The 16,674-nt window shown below is 34.5% G+C and overlaps 1 protein-coding gene across 4 annotated transcripts in view; it reads right to left on the reverse strand.

Annotated features, from left to right (window-relative positions):
• Positions 1-16,674, reverse strand: part of COP1 (COP1 E3 ubiquitin ligase) — a 252,902-nt gene that overhangs the window by 83,264 nt on the left and 152,964 nt on the right. For all 4 annotated transcript variants that reach the window (XM_045983212.1, XM_045983213.1, XM_045983211.1 and 1 more), the window contains one exon: positions 11,597-11,713. In XM_045983212.1, coding sequence (XP_045839168.1) covers positions 11,597-11,713 — 117 coding nt within the window. The remainder of the gene's footprint in view (positions 1-11,596; positions 11,714-16,674) is intronic.

Consider the following 16,674-nt stretch of genomic DNA (forward strand, 5'->3'; position numbering starts at 1 on the left):
AGAAAATTCAATTTTCTTTTTTTTTTTTAAAGATTTTATTTATTTATTTGACAGAGAGAGAGATCACAAGTAGGCAGAGAGGCAGGCAGAGAGAGAGGAGGAAGCAGTCTCCCTGCAGAGCAGAGAGCCCGATGCGGGGCTCGATCCCAGGACCCTGAGATCATGACCTGAGCCGAAGGCAGCGGCTTAATCCACTGAGCCACCCAGGCGCCCCAGAAAATTCAATTTTCTAACATGGGGTTTTCAAAATATTTAAAGTATTTTATATGACAGATTTTCAATAATCTACAACCGTAAGTCACACATAGAAGCCAATTTTTTAAAACCCCAATGAGGAAAAAAAACATTTTCTGGAACTCTTTCATTAAATCACGTATTGAGGTGTAAAAACTGTCTTCCCCATTGAGTAAATATTTGAATAAACAACAGCAGTCTTGCTTTACTCTAGCATTGGACTTATTCTAATCATTTCCTTAAATATAACTCATCCTAACTGTAGGTGCTTACAAAACAAAACAAAACAAATGACACAGCTGACCCTGAAACCTTACTGAACCGCTGGGAATGGAAACAACGAAAATTGAATAGTTTTGATGAAGTCTCAATCTTTCGCAAAGAAAAACTTGAGACTACCATATCTATTCACTTATAACTGCCAAAACATCAATCAACTTTAAAAAGTTTCCACAGAAGGGGCATCTTGGTGGCTCAGTCAGTTAAGCATCTGCCTTTGGCTCAGGTCATGATCCCAGAGTCCTGGGATGGAGCCCCACATTGGGGAGTCTGCTTCTCCCTCTCCCTGTGCCCCTCCCACTGCTTGTGCTCTCTTGCTCTATCAAATAGATGTTAAAAATCTTATTTTTTTTTAAAGAAGTTTCTATGGAAATATCTTCAAATTCACCAAGAGAAATAAACTATTTAATAGTATTTTCTATAAATGTTTATATGTTAATTTTTTAGCATTTGTTTAAATTAGTTTACATTTTTTCCATCTTTTTAAAAAACTTTGTGACTTGGAAAAACAGCCTGCATACAGAAGAGTCCATACAACATATGTGAAGTTTCAAACCCCACATAACTAGTACACTAGATATAAATAAAATATTCCTAAATCTTAAAAGCCTGTATGACACATTATTTTTTCTCCATCTGACTGTAAGCACTATACTTAAAGACACAGTAATTATTCCCCTTTCTTTTCTTTATGGTTGAATTATGTATCTGTGTGGCCAATGAATATATTCCTAAACAATAGTTTGTCTTGCATGTTTATAAACAGAATTATACCATATGTTCTTCTGTAACTTCCTTCCATTCAACATTACACTCACTATTCATCCATATGGATTCACGGAGCTGCAGTTCATTTATTCCCACCGCTGAATGTTTCACAGTAGAAATGTACAATCAATGCTATTACAAATATTTCTTAAATATGTATGTCTCTAGGGCAGAGATTCTAGAACTTCAGAATGCATAAAGAATCATCTGGGAGCCTGCTAAAAAGAAAAAAGAGGTTCCTTTTTTTTCTGAAGGGTCCACCTTCAGAAATTCTGATTCAGTAGACTTCTTATCAGCTCCTAAGTGATCCCGATGCTGACTGCTGTGCAGACTACATTTCGAATATCAAGGCTGTAGGGTGTAATTATCATTTTCTTATATATTTGAAAGAGTTCTTCATGAAATCTGAATACCAATACTTTGTCACTTATAAGTATTCTAAATATCTTCCCCCAATTAGCGACTTCTTAATTATTATCAGGTATTATTTGATGAACAAAAGTTTTTAATTTTATTGTAGACAAATTTATCTAACTTTCACTTATGATTTATAATTTTGTATCTTAAAGCCTTCCCTAACACAAGATCATGAAAACATTCTCTCTCATATTATCTTCTAAATACTTCAGGAGTCTTGCTATTCACATTTAAGTCACCTGATCAACTGATTTTATATATTTAATGAGGTAGAGCTAAAATTTCTAAAACAACTGTCAAGAGTATAAAAATTCTCTATTTCCCAAACAACCATCTTTGCTGGGTATCAAATGTCAATACATCTGTGAGTCTGTTGCTAGTTCTGTTACACCAGTCTATTAATCTTGTGCCAAAATAAAACTGTTTTTATTTACCATTGCTTAACCTTGTTTCAAATGCATCCCCTGTAAAAAGTATACTACTATATTTTAAACATTTTAACTAGTCTGTTAATCCCAGCCTTTTCTACTTGGAGGGAATAAGCCATTTCCATTTATCATAATTAGATATATTATATATATATATATATAAATAAAACAGCTTTTCTGTTTTTTAATTACTCCAAACATTTTATTTTATTTTTTTTCTTTCCTCTCCTGTTTTTTTGGATTAACCAAATATTCTACTCCTTTCCCCCACACCACTGTAAGTTTGGATTTTGTACTTTGACTCTATTATTTTCTTGGCTTCCTAAGAAATCATGTATTTCATACTTCCCAAGTGTTTCTAGTGCTTACTCAATATTAGTTTCAAAAATTGAATGATGACCACATCTATTAAATTAGTAACACCTGAAAAGATGCCTAACTTTAAATATCTCCGCATTTAAGGGCATGGGGCTGGATCAGTCAAAGGAGCATGCAACGCTTGATCTCGAGGTTGTAAGTTCAAGCCCAACATTGGATGCAGAAATTTAAAAATAAAATCTTAAAAAAAAAAGAAAAAATATCTCAAACTCAAATAATCAATCAATCTGCATTTAACAAAAATACAAAATTTCCTGTAAAGTCCATTTTTAAAAACACCTTGTAGTTACAGTGCTACTTACAGGCTGGAAGACAAGACACAGAAATAGATGAAAGATCCACTAGGTACTTCAAGGTCGTTTTTAGACTTTAGCACTCCCAAAAGTGGACTGTATGACAAAGTAATATGATACTTTGTTTCTTGAATAGCAGTGGCTTTATATGCATGTCACTTTGATTTGAGTTCACTCAAGTTATTTGGAAACTTGAAAATAGAATGACCTTAATATTCATTCCCCGCCCCCTTACCTACAATAGATAATATTCATGAATGCTATGGCACTAATCCAAATTTATTAAATAAATATTCAGAAATTTATTTAAATGTGAAGGAAAAGAGCTCATTCCCACTGGCAGCTGCTGTATAAAAAGACAAGGCAGATTTATAAAACTAGCAAGCCTAAAACTCTTCTCTCATTACTTAAATATGATGGGAAACCAGAACAGAAGACATCTCCAGCACTTACAAATCTACCTTACTCAAGTTTCTCCATGTTAACTTTAAAAAATGAATTAAATTAGGTTTCATAGCCCCTTAAACTAAACACCAGCTTCTTAAATTGAAAGGAATTAATCATATTTTGGGGTGGGGGGAATAGAAGAGAGATCTAAAAATACTCTAAACTTGTGTTTTATATAGCATAGATGCCCATCTTTTCGAATCAAGCCTAATTTTTAAAGAAAAAAATAAATTGTTCTAAATAAAGAAAACCACTTATTGGCCTCCTCAAGAAATGCTGTATCAGGACATCTGGATGGCTCAGTGGGTTAAAGCCTCTGCCTTCGGCTCAGGTCATGATCCCGGGGTCCTGGGATCAAGCCCTGCATCGGGCTCTCTGCTCAGCAGGGAGCCTGCTTCCTCCTCTCTCTCTCTGCCTGCTTGTGATCTCCGTCTGTCAAATAAATAAATAAAATCTTAAAAAAAAAAAAAAAAAAAGAAATACTGTATCTATCTATCCGTGGAAAGACACCTGCAAAACTATTAACAAGAGTACATCTGAAGAAGCAGTGTAATGATGCATGGTGAATGAGAACGTGAGCTTTTTGAGTTAACGTCTGAAAGCTAAGAATGAGGATATAATCTTGTACTATTTGTAAATTAAATATATACGATTTTAAATGATTACATCAATTTTAAAAGTAGAAGATACATTTTTAAAATAGCCTCAAATAGCTGTACTCAGAATCAAGAAATCTTTATGGAAGAAGCTTTACAAAAATTCTTCTGAGTTGGGGCACCTGGGTAGCTCAGTCAGTTAGCATCTGACTCTTGTTTTTGGCTCAGGTCATGATCTTAGGGTTGTGGGATTGAGCCCTGCACTGGGCTCCACATTCAGTGCAGTCTGCTTGTCACTCTCTCTCTGCTCCTCCCATGCTCGTTTTATTTTTTTTTTTTTAAGATTTTATTTATTTATTTGACAGAGAGCACAAGTAGGGGGAGCAGCAGGCAGAGAGAGAAGGAGAAGCAAGCTCCTTGCTGAACAGGGAGCCCAATGTGGGGCTCAATTCCAGGACCCCGGGATCATGACCTGAGCCAAAGGCAGCCACTTAACCAACTGAGCCACCCAGGCACAGCCTCCCTCTTTATTTTTAAAGATTTCTCTCTCAAATAAATAAATAAAATCTTTTAAAAAATTCTTCTGAGTAAAAACATGAGTCACGTATAAAGAACAATGAAGCCAATCATGAGGACTTAGAACAGAAGCAAAGGAATCTATATTTATTCTTTAAGCAAAAAGAAGCACCTGTAAGTTTTAGAGTCAGAGAAGTAATACAGATATTTAAAAATAAATGTATCAACAACAACAAAACAAAATTCTTTTGAAAACTAAGTTATTATTATACCAATCACAAAAAACTACAAAGTCTTAAAAAATGAGAAAACAAATGATGTTTTTATGCATATGAACTATTTAGCTTACAGAGAGTAACAAAGAGTTTACAGTAACTAAAACTAAAAATGCTAACTGGTAACAGAGTTAAAGAAGATATTTCAAAATTCCTGTTTGTTCTAGAAACAATATTCCTTCCCAGTGAATATGTTATTGGCATAAATACCACTCCTAAATCAGAATAATACTAACCTTACCTTTGATTTACATCACTAACTTTTGGGGTAATAAACTATTATTACTTTAAAAAGAATGCCTTAAGAGTTCCCATATTTTGGGCACCTGGGTGGCTTAGTCGTTAAGTGTCTGCCTTCAGCTCAGGTCATGATCCCAGAGTCCTGGAATCAGGACTCCCTGCTCAGCGGGAAGCCTGCTTCTCCCTCTCCCACTCCCCCTGCTTGTGTTCCCTCTATCGCTGTGTCTCTCTCTCTGTCAAATAAATAACATAACATTACATAACATAAGTACCCATATTTCCTGTTATAATAATTTTAGTTTTAAAAATTGCAAGATGCTTCAAGTTATTACGCAAGCCAACTCTGATGTTCCCTTAAAACCACAGATTGCTGAGTTCAACCTCATCTTATAGTGCTCTCCCAAACTGGCTTTAGAGAAGAAAACTGGAGAAAAATTGTTTTCCTACCTTTTTCTACTTATTCTTTTTAAAAGATTTTATTTATTTATTTGACAGAGAGAAATCACAAGTAGGCAGAGAGGCACATAGAGAGAGAGAAGGGCTCAGCAGGCTCCCTGCTGAGCAGAAAGCCCAATCTGGTCCCGGGCTTGATCCCAGGACCCTGAGATAATGATCTTAGCAGAAGGCAGAGGCTTAACCCACTGAGTCACCCAGGTGTCCCCCTTTCTCTACTTATTAAGAAAACATCATGTAGTAATCAAGTAACAGACAACAAACACTTATACTTTCACCTTTACATTAAAAATATTATCCTCTCTTCTGCTAAAAGCATGTTTCAGATAATCTCAGTACTTAAGATTTTTTACATAGTTTAAAATAAAACTCAAAGCTTTTTTTCTCAGTATTAATCACAAAAAAGTAGTTTAAAATTAATGTTCTACTATTTTCAAGGAGATCATGACCCATGATTTGATATTTTAAAAGAAATGCTTATGAATTTTTACCATACTTTGAGAGATTTTTCATGCTATACTCTCCAATTAAAAAAAAAGAAACCTAAGAACTAGACATATTTTTATATTATAATAATAGGTAAATGAAAAGAGAAAGAAATGAATTACTTGTACCAAATAGAAATACATTATCTAAATGAAGGTAAGTAGGGAAGTTGAATTAGCATGATGTGTCACTACCCAGTAGGTAGGATCCACAATGCCCTTTAAACAGGGAGTTAATGCTCTTCTAACTCCAAAAGCAATGCTTAAAAATGTGCAACCCACTCCTAATGTCAAATTCATCATCACACATGATATTTATTAAGCAATCTCAGGAATATGACCCTGTACTTCTCCCAGTGGCAAAATAAATGGTACAATTAAAGAGTGATGTTTTACAGTTTAAAGAAAAACATTTAGACAATAGTCTACATCCTAAGAAATGTTGCAATTCTAAATGAAAATGATACAACATAAGTCATTGTTTTTCTAATATGTTTTAGTAATAAAATGCATGTTTCAATCAGGAAAAGAATTAAAGGCAGTGAATAAAGTAAGGACTACTGACTTTATTAATGCTTGCCTGGATACTAAATACCTATTTCAAAGCCAGAAAAATTACGTCCTTAACTCATATGAAACTGCATTGTGCTGGATCAGGCCAGTGACCTCGGCATCCATTCCTACCACCTTATTTAAGTCTATGGAGGATGGAAAGTTAAAAACTGTATTGCCCAGATCCTCTTAAAATTATGCTTCCAGATGTGAATGAATTTCCAGCACAGGGAAGCACTTATGTAAGATCTGAAAGATAGATACTTGGTGGTCATTCAGCTTTGGATATTTCTGTTGCAAGCATCACTGTAAGGATGTGGAGGTTTTTCTAATGTAATTTTTCAATGTCCAGTCTCTAGCTTTGTATCAGTTACAGTAAATGATTTCTGATCTCTTGATTATAGCAATAGCATAACCTACTTGTACTCAACATATCTTGATCTTGATTGGATGAGAAAGAAAGAACATCTCTCTTGGTCTACTGATACTTATGGTGAGATAAGAATCATTATAAGAGGTTCAGCCTACAGATCTCTAACTCTTCCAACAAGTAAGTTTGGGTAACAATGTTAAGTACACTGGCAATATATGATATTCTGGTCTGAAGTATCTCTCATACACAAACAACTCTTGAAGAAACTTGACAAATATTTAACTAGATCCACCAAAAAGAAAAAAGAGAGAAAACACAAAAGACCAGTTAGCAATGAAAGAAGGGACATTACTACTAACACTACAAAAATTAAAAGAACAATAAGAGAATGTTAAAACAACTTTATTACAACAAATTAGAAAAATTAAATATACAAATGCCCAGAAAGGAAGTCACTACCAAAACTGAGTTAAAAAAGAAACAGAAAATTTGAATAAACTTTTAAGAAGAAATCAAATTATGTATTTAAAATAATCTCATGAAGTCCAAGTCCAGATGGTTTCACTGATAAATTCCATCAAATATTTAAAGAAGAGGGCCATTTGGGTCACTCAGTTTGTTAAATGCTGCCTTTGGCTCAGGTCATGGTCCCAGGGCCCTGGGATCAAGCCCGTCTTTGGGCTCCCTGCTCAGTGGGGAGTGTGCTTCTCCTCTCCTTCTGCCCCTTCTCCTGCTCATGCTCTCTCTCTTGCTCTCTCTCTCTCAAATAAGTAAATAAAATCTTTTTAAAAAAATTTAAAGACGAAAGTAATGCCAACCCTTTACAAACTCATTCAGTAAATAAATACTTTCCAACTCATTCTATAAGGCCAGTAAGTACTTCGCTATCAAAGCCAGAAAACATCATAAGAAAGTTAGAAATAGCACAAAAATACTTAAAACATTAGAACAGTCAATTCTGCAACATATAAGAAGGATTTTATACCACGGCTAAGAGAGATTTTTCCCAGGAATGGAAGGTTTGTTTAGCATTCAAACCCACAACAATAACGAACTATCCCCTATTATTTTAATAATGGACATAAACTACAAGATTATCTCAACAGACATAGAAAAAGCATTGACAAAATCTAACACTCATTCATAATAAATACTCTTAGCAAACTAGGAATAAGAAATTAACTCAACCTGATAAAGGTATCAACAAAAATCTTACAGCTAATAAATATCACACTTAATTGTGAAGAACTGAATGTTTTCTCCATGAAGTATGGAAGTTCCTTCTGCCACTTCCAGTCAACATTTTACATGGGCTTTTAGCTCATACAAGTAAGCAAGAAGACATTAGCATAGTAAAGGAAGAAATTAAATTATTTTAATTCATAGATACCTTGATCCTAAATATAGAAATCCCATGAAATCCACAATAAAACTAAGAGGAAAAAATACACAAGACCAGCAAAATTGTAGGATGCAAGATCAAATATACAAAAGTTAATTCTATCTCTGAACTTTAGTAACAAACAATTCAAAAATAAGATTAAGAAAATTCCATTCACAATACATCTCAAAGTAATAAAATACCATATGTCCACTGGAATTTAAATAAAAACTTGGAAAAAAAATTTTTTAATTAAAAAAAAAATAAAATACTCAGGAATAAATTAAACAAGACAAGTTCAAGATTTATGTACACTAGGAATTATAAAATGATTAAAATGATTTTAAAAAAAGATCAAATTGGGGCGCCTGGGTGGCTCAGTGGATTAAGCCGCTGCCTTCGGCTCAGGTCATGATCTCAGGGTCCTGGGATCGAGCCCCGCATCGGGCTCTCTGCTCCGCAGGGAGCCTGCTTCCCTTCCTCTCTCTCTGCCTGCCTCTCTGCCTACTTGTGATCTCTCTCTCTGTCAAATGAATAAATAAAATCTTTAAAAAAAAAAAAAAAAAAAAAAGATCAAATTTATGATTATAGATATAAAAATACCAGCAGTAACACCTATTTATCAAAAGAATTCTGCATTATGTGCAAGCAAGGTTTATCCTACAAACACAAATATAATTCAATATCAGAAAATGTATATACATAATTCATGTCAACAAATTAAATCATATGACTATATCAACTGTGGCTATAGAGGCACTGGATGAAATACTGAAGTTGCGCCTAAGAAACAATAAAATGAAATCATCTGAATTTAATAAAGACTACTTTCCAAAAGTAGATATCCTAGGAGCGCCTGGGAAGCTCAGTCAGCTGAGCATCTGACTCTTAGTTTTAGCTCAGGTCATGGTCTCAAGCTGGTAGTCATGAGATTGAGCCTTGGTCAATTCTTACTCAATGTGGAGAGGACTCTCTCCCTCTCACCTCCCCTCACCAGCACAGGAGCTCTCTCTTTCTCACGCTAATAAATAAATCTTAACAAAGAAAAAAAAAAAAAAAGATACCCTACAAAGGTGAAAGACTGAAGCCCATTCAACTACATGAAACAGATGAGGAAAGTAACTATAACTAGTATCATAGAAACACTGCATTGTAAGAAGAGAAGGCATTAAACCACTGGAAAAGAAGAAAAACAAAGACTCCACCAAAAAACCCACTAGATTTAATAAGAAACATTTATAAAGTGCCTAGATATAATACATATATCTAAATATAAAAATTTTTTATCTACTTTTAGCAAACAGTACTTAAAATAAGGAATAGAGAAAATAGAACCAAAACTTAGACATGGAAAAAAATTAACCAGAAAGACCTCATACCTAAATGAAGTAAACTATGAAATCTCATTGTAAGATAAAAATAATCCTAACAAACAGAAAACTACCCCATATAACTATGTGGGAAGATGTACAATCTTAATAATGCCAGTGGTTCCAAAATTAACAAATAAATAAAATGTAATTCAGAGGAGAATCCCAAAAGAATTTTTCTAGAATTGGAAAAAGATAAATCTTAGAGCATACATGGAAAAGCAAATGCAAAAATTAAGTAAGAAATACATGAAAATTTAAAACAGTAAGGGCAAACAGCCTGCCAGACAGCAAAGCATTTTTTAAAGTAGGTTTCCCTAAGGCACCTGGCTGGCTCAGTCAGAAGACCTTGGAACTCTTTATCTCAGGGTTGTAAGTTTGAGCCCCAGATTGGGTACAGAGACCACTTAAGTAAATAAACTTTAAAATTAAATTAAATTAAACTGGATTACAAAATTTAAAAAAATACACAAATAAAGTAGGTTTCCCTTTGCCAGGAACAAAAAATTCTGAAGATGTTCATATCTGGTATTTGTACCTATTAAATACTGACAATAACTTCAATTCATAGATGATGGCTAATGGTGAGTGTGTTTATAAAATAGAACGTAACAATAAAACTCAATAAGCTATTTTAATTAAATGCATGATAAAGTGTTAATAATGAAAATAACTAAACAATTACTAAATACCATATTAGAAAAGCTTTGTATATAACATTTTCCTTTCATAATCTTCATAAAGCACCAAAGGACTATCTCTATTTTAAGGATAAGAAACTTGGGGAGGTAAATAAATCAGCTTGCCTAGTCAGTGACAGAAAAGGGATTTAACAAGGAAATAGTAGATTCAAATGGAAAAGAATACCATTTGATTAGGAAAAACAAAATTCGTATGCTAACAGAAAGAGAATTTTACCTACAGATACCTTAGATACAGATACCTTAGACTGCACCTTACTGAAACTATGAAATTATGTCAGTGTATTAGTGAATAAATAAATTGAAATAAGGAAAGGGTGTAATAACAAATAAGAATTATATTATGCTTCTCCTTTTTTAAGGGCGTTTCTGTGTTCATTACATGGTGCCAAACTTATCTTTAAAAAACTGAGATTATCAATATAAAAAGAATCAAAGAGATTGCCTAATGCAGAAGTTAAATTACAAGTGTTTACTATTTACTGTTCTAGTTAACAATTAGGGGGAGTGGACAGATACAGAAGACAAAGGACTAGGGCAACCACATGATTTATCTTCCAACCCATAACATTTCTGAGAATGAAAGAAGGCACTAATAGTAATTATAACAGTGTAAGTATAAACCATGACTGGCAAACGCAGACATTTGGTCACCCTAGTTAAGAAAACTATATTAACAAGAAATTCTTTGCTATAGAAATAGCTAACATGTTTTTGAGAACTTCCTATGTTACCAGGCATTCCATGATGCAAGATTTTACCTGTCTCATTCACTGTCCCTATATATATAATTTATACATACATATATGTATAAATTATATTTTTAAAGGAATGAATAGATTTCCTTTAATCAAAAAAGTGGATTCCTTTGTCTATATAATATAGCTTAATCATTTAAATGTCATTACGACCTAAGTGTGTGAATAAGCATTAGTTCGTGCATGCAAAGACTTAGAGGAACAACAAAAATAATCAACAAACCATCTCTATGTATGAAAGATGGTGACAGAATACTAAAATCAAAGCACAGTAATAAATGAGTAATGATGGCACACTACATACTTCTTAGAATCTAATAACAAAAAACAAAAAAAATTTTTTTTTTTAAGATTTTATTTTTATTTATTTGACAGACAGAGATCACAAGTAGGCAGAGAAGCAGGCAGAGAGAGAGGGGAAGGCAGGCTCCCTGCTGAGCAGAGAGCCCCATGCGGGGCTCGATCCCAGGACCCTGGGATCATGACCTGAGCTGAAGGCAGAGGCTTTAACCCACTGAGCCACCCAGGCGCCCCAACAAAAAACAAAATTTAAACTTACAGGGCAAGTTACTCATTTTAAACTACAGTCTTTTATCCTAGCCACAATACGCAATCAACATCAAAAGAAGACAAAGCTGCTTTCATTTCTTACCTGCACAGCCGAAAGCCAAATGGTATCGAGAAGAGGGGCTGAATTTAACACAGCACACATTAGCCTTCGCCTCAATGCTTGCCACTGAGTTGTCTAGGTTGGTAGACCATAGCTTCACTAAGAGTAAAGGACAATAAAAATGCAAAGAATTAAACAATGCATTAGCAAATGTTCTGTAACCCAGAATGTTTGCTTATTGCTACAGTTGCCTTTTCATACTAATCCAAAACATTTTAGTTTAGAGAGGGGTTAAAAAAAAAGCAATATGGAGATATACGTGTATTTGTTTCCGTATTCTTTAAATGTTATTGGGGGGATGGTGCACCTGGCTAGCTCACTCAGTAGAGCATGTGACTCTTGGTCTTGGGGTGGTGAGTTCAAGCCCCACATTGGGCATGGAGCCTACTTAAGAAAAAAATGGTGTGCATTTTTCTCAAGTATCATGGGTTGGAAGATGAGTCATATAGTCATCCCACTGCTACACAAACATGCATGCACAAATACACTTTCATATTTATTACATATCTCAGAATACAAATGCCATTTGTAAAGTACCTGGAAACAGTTCTTGATTTGTCTTTCAATTAAGAATTCCACGGTTTTAGAATTTTATGCCAGAACTCAAGTTATATATGATTTAAGTGTGTCTAAAGTAATGTTATAGAATTACTTAGCTAAACTTTAAATGTTTGCTTTAATATTTGGTATTTGGTCCAGTCCAGTGGTATATACGGAGATTTGTAAAGATTAAAGAAAAACTGATCAGAGAAGGTCAGATCTCAGAGCAGAAATAGAAAAGTGAGCTGTTGTTTTAAGGTACCAAAGCACAGATTATATCATACATCAAAAATGCCTTCATAGATAACAGAATATACATATAAAACAGACTTTCAAGATATTGGTTATACTCCTGGTTACACATCAGAATTAATAACGAACATTAACCATAACAAGAACAAAAATATCCCTACCCATCTTTTCAATGGGTGTCAATGTCCTGTCACCCAATGTCCTGTCCTGGACAATACCCAGTTGGGGTCCAGGTACTGGTATTTGTTTAAAAGCTTTTTGGGTGATTCCAATGTGCATTTGGGTTGAAAACCAGTATTAAGACGAAGGCATAGTAAAATTTAAGAATCTTTTTAGGAATACTAGTATGGCGATCTGTAAATGGGAGTGTAAAAAAAAAAGTAAAAATGGTTCCAACTATAACTTCTATAAAATGCTATTTCCTAAGAATAGAAATTTTCTGAGTGAATGGGTTAATTTATCTTTTTTACAAGTGGAATTCCATAGAAAGTTTCTTTAAGTATGTGGACCCCGAATAAAAGTTAACCATTAAAGAAGTTACTTACAACCTAATCAATCTATTAGTCTCCTAAGAGAAAAATAAGACACTCAATATTAAAATAAAAGAATAAGAGTTTTAAATAGCAATATTTCTCTTCTTTCATGTTATTTTCTAATAGGAACCATGTGTTATTCCAATCAACATACAACTGTCCCAGCAATTAAGATATACAATCTGAGATAAAATGGCTAGCTATAATTAAAAGTCCACATGTCACATACAGCATTTACAGATTAGAATATCAAGTGGTAGAGCTGTACTCTCAAAAAATAGCAAGCCAAAGTTAATCCACAGCAAATATTTATGGAGCACCTACTATCCCCATAATCCCAATACTAATCACTAAGAACCTTTATAAACAAGGTTTATCCATCAGTATTTTATAACAATTCAATATAAGTAAGCATAGGAACAAATTACAACAAAATGACAGTTAAATTAGAAGGTTTTTTGTTAATTTCATGCTAATTTTCTCAATGTTAATGTAATCATTAACATTTTAAAAATAAGTCACAATGGTAAGCAGTATTGATTATAATTTTCAATATAATAGATGTTAGATTAGATAGAATTCGATATAACTGTCTGAGCTTAAACAATAACCAGGGTTTAAAATAAAGATATTCTAAATATATACAGCATAATAAGAAAAATATATCAAGAATACACTTTATTAAATTATTGACTATTAAACAAAATAGGTGTTGTGAGTTAAACCACATTCCCCAAAAAGCTATGTTGTAGTCTTAATCCCAGGTACATCTGAGCATCATCGAATTTGTAAATAAGGTCTTTGCAGATATATTTAAGTTAAGATGAAGTCATATTGGATGGATTAGGATGACCCTAAATCCAAAGAATGGTTTCTTGATATAAAGAGGGAGGGTTGGGTAAAGAGGTACAAATAAAAAAGGCCATGTACTGAGAAAGGCAGAAATTAGATGCAATTACAAGTCAAGAAATACCCAGGTTGGTACTAGGCACCAGAACTGGGAAGGCAGCAAAGAAAGGATTCCTCCTTAGAACCTTCAGAGAGAGCATGGCCTCACCAACACCTTGATTCTAGGCTTCTTGCCTCTAGTATGGTCAGAAAATAAATTTCTATTGTGGAAACCAAACAGTTTATGATAATGCTGCTAGGGGATTCCTAGGAAACTACTAGAACAGATATGATGAAATATCCTAAGATGACATCACAGATAAAAGGATAAATAGTAAAGTGTAGAAGAAATCAACAAAAAGTTTGGAAGAAAATGTCTGAAACAAATATGAATGAGACGGTCCTCAAAAGAAAGGAGAACATATATAAATCAGTAACAATATGCCTACTGTTAAAGAATGACACTAAAAATTTCATTAAAATCAATAAATATATAATTTTACATTTAATGTGAAAACCACCTTTTGTTAAGAAAAAGTAAAAGTAAATTCAAACTAAAATACCAACCTCAAGATGAGGAGCTAATTAAGGCAATTAAACTCATGGTACTTCTATATATATAGTCTCCTATGAACTTCAGTTTAAAAAAAAAAAAAAAAAACAAAAAAAAAAACCCCAAAATAGTGACTGTTAGGAAAACCATGTTGCAATGTAAGAAGCTAAAAATAAAAACAAATTTGTTCTGAATATTAGCTGGCTGGCTTTAGAAAATGAACTTGTTACTTAAGTACCATTACAAAATACTGAATTGGGGGGGCGCCTGGGTGGATCAGTCAGTTAAGCATTCTACCTTCGGCTCAGGTCATGATCCTGGGATCCTGGGATCCTGGAATCCTGGGATCGGGCCCTGTATCGGGATCCCTTCTCAGCAGGAAATCTGCTTCTCTCTCTCCCTCCTGCTCTCTTTCCCTCTCTCTCAAATAAATAAATAAAATCTTTTTTTAAAAAATACTAAATTTTTTTAAAACCCAACTACTGTAGAAGATGGGTATAGTTTATCACCCATTAATTTGTAAAATCAGAGTTAAACAGTCTCTAAGTTTTTATTCAATTATTATTTTTTCCAAAAATAAAACACACTGAATATCTATAATAACAGCATCAATTACAATATGCAGTATGTATATGTTTTAGAGCTTCTCGGATAGGGCCCATTGCATGTCTATTTGCATCAAAACATCCTAAAAAGGAAATTATTATTTAAAAAAAAATAAAAAAGAAACACAGGTTGTTTGACACCATAAAAAAGCCTGTCTTTAGTTCAGTTATGAGTACACTTGATATATGATACTCTTGGATCCACTTCTAAACTACTGCCTAGATGCTACAGAAAACAGAGCGAGTAAAATGGGATAGTGCTGTTTTACTAGAAACTACAGAAAACCCGAGGGACATACATACTATCTTATAAATCAATAAAAACAAATATGAAAGGAAGCCTGGGTGGCTCAGTTGGTTAAGCATCTGCCTTTGGCTCAGGTCATCATCCCAGGATGCTGGGATGGAGTACCATGTTGGTTGGTCTCAGGGAGTCTGCTCCTCCCTCTGCCTACTGCTCTGCCCCACCGCCCTTCATGTTCTTGGTCTCTCTCTCTCTCTCTCCCCCTCTCAAATAAATAAAATCTATTTTAAAAATATGAAAGACAGGGGCACCTATGTGGCTCAGTCAGTTAAGCGTCTGCCCTCAGCTCAGGTTGATCTCAGGGTCCTGAAATCCAGTCCCGCATCAGGCTCCCTGACCACCAGGGAGTTGGTCTACTACTCCCTCTGCCTCTCTGCCTGCTACTCCCTGTGCTTGCCACTCTCTTCTCTCTATCTCTCTCTCTCAAATAAATAAATAAATAAATAAAATCTTAAAAAATATGAAAGATAAAGCACAAAGATGTTCACTTTGACAATACTGATTTACCAAGTTTTTCTTTTTTTTTTTTTTTTAAAGATTTTATTTATTTACTTGACAGAGAGAGATCACAAGTAGGCAGAGAGGCAGGCAGAGAGAGAGAGAGGGGAAGGAAGCAGGCTCCCTGCTGAGCAGAGAGCCCGATATGGGGCTCGATCCCAGGATCCTGGGATCATGACCCGAGCCGAAGGCAGAGGCTTTAGCCCACTGAGCCACCCAGGCGCCCCCCAAGTTTTCCTTTTAAACTCGATCAAATAGAGAAAACAGACCTTGTTGTACTAGTTAGCTGTTGTTGCACAGCAAATTGTTCCAAAACTTACAAACTTAAAACCACAAAATTTACTGTCACATGGGTCAGGAATCTCCGAACAGCCTAGCTGGACAGTCTTGGCTGAGTCTCAAGGCCCAGAGAGGTTGCCATTCAGCTGAGCTAGAGGATCCACTGCAAACTCACTCAACATAGCTCTTGGCATGAGGATGCAGTTCCCCACCATTTGAGGTTTTTTTTTTTTTTAAGATTTTATTTATTTATTTGAGAGAGAGCACAAGCAGGGAGAGTGCAGAGGAAGAGAGGGAGAAGCACACACACGCTGCTGAGCAACACAGGGCTCAACCCCAGAACTCTGGGATCATGACCTAATCCTAAAGCAGACACTTAACTGACTGAGCCACCCAAGCGCCTCGTTATTTGGGCTTATGACAATACTGTTAGCTTCTCCACACTGAACCAAATATAAAGAGAAAATGATGAAGATAGAGGCTGCAGTATTTTATATCAACTATTTTCAGAAGTGACATACCTTCAAGTCTATACTATTTTACCGATCACAAAGACTGGAAAAATGGGGAGGAAAGTATGAGAATACTAGGAGACAGATCACTGGGGC

The sequence above is a fragment of the Meles meles genome, chromosome 17 (genome assembly GCF_922984935.1).
Source record: "Meles meles chromosome 17, mMelMel3.1 paternal haplotype, whole genome shotgun sequence".
Lineage (NCBI taxonomy): Eukaryota > Metazoa > Chordata > Mammalia > Carnivora > Mustelidae > Meles > Meles meles.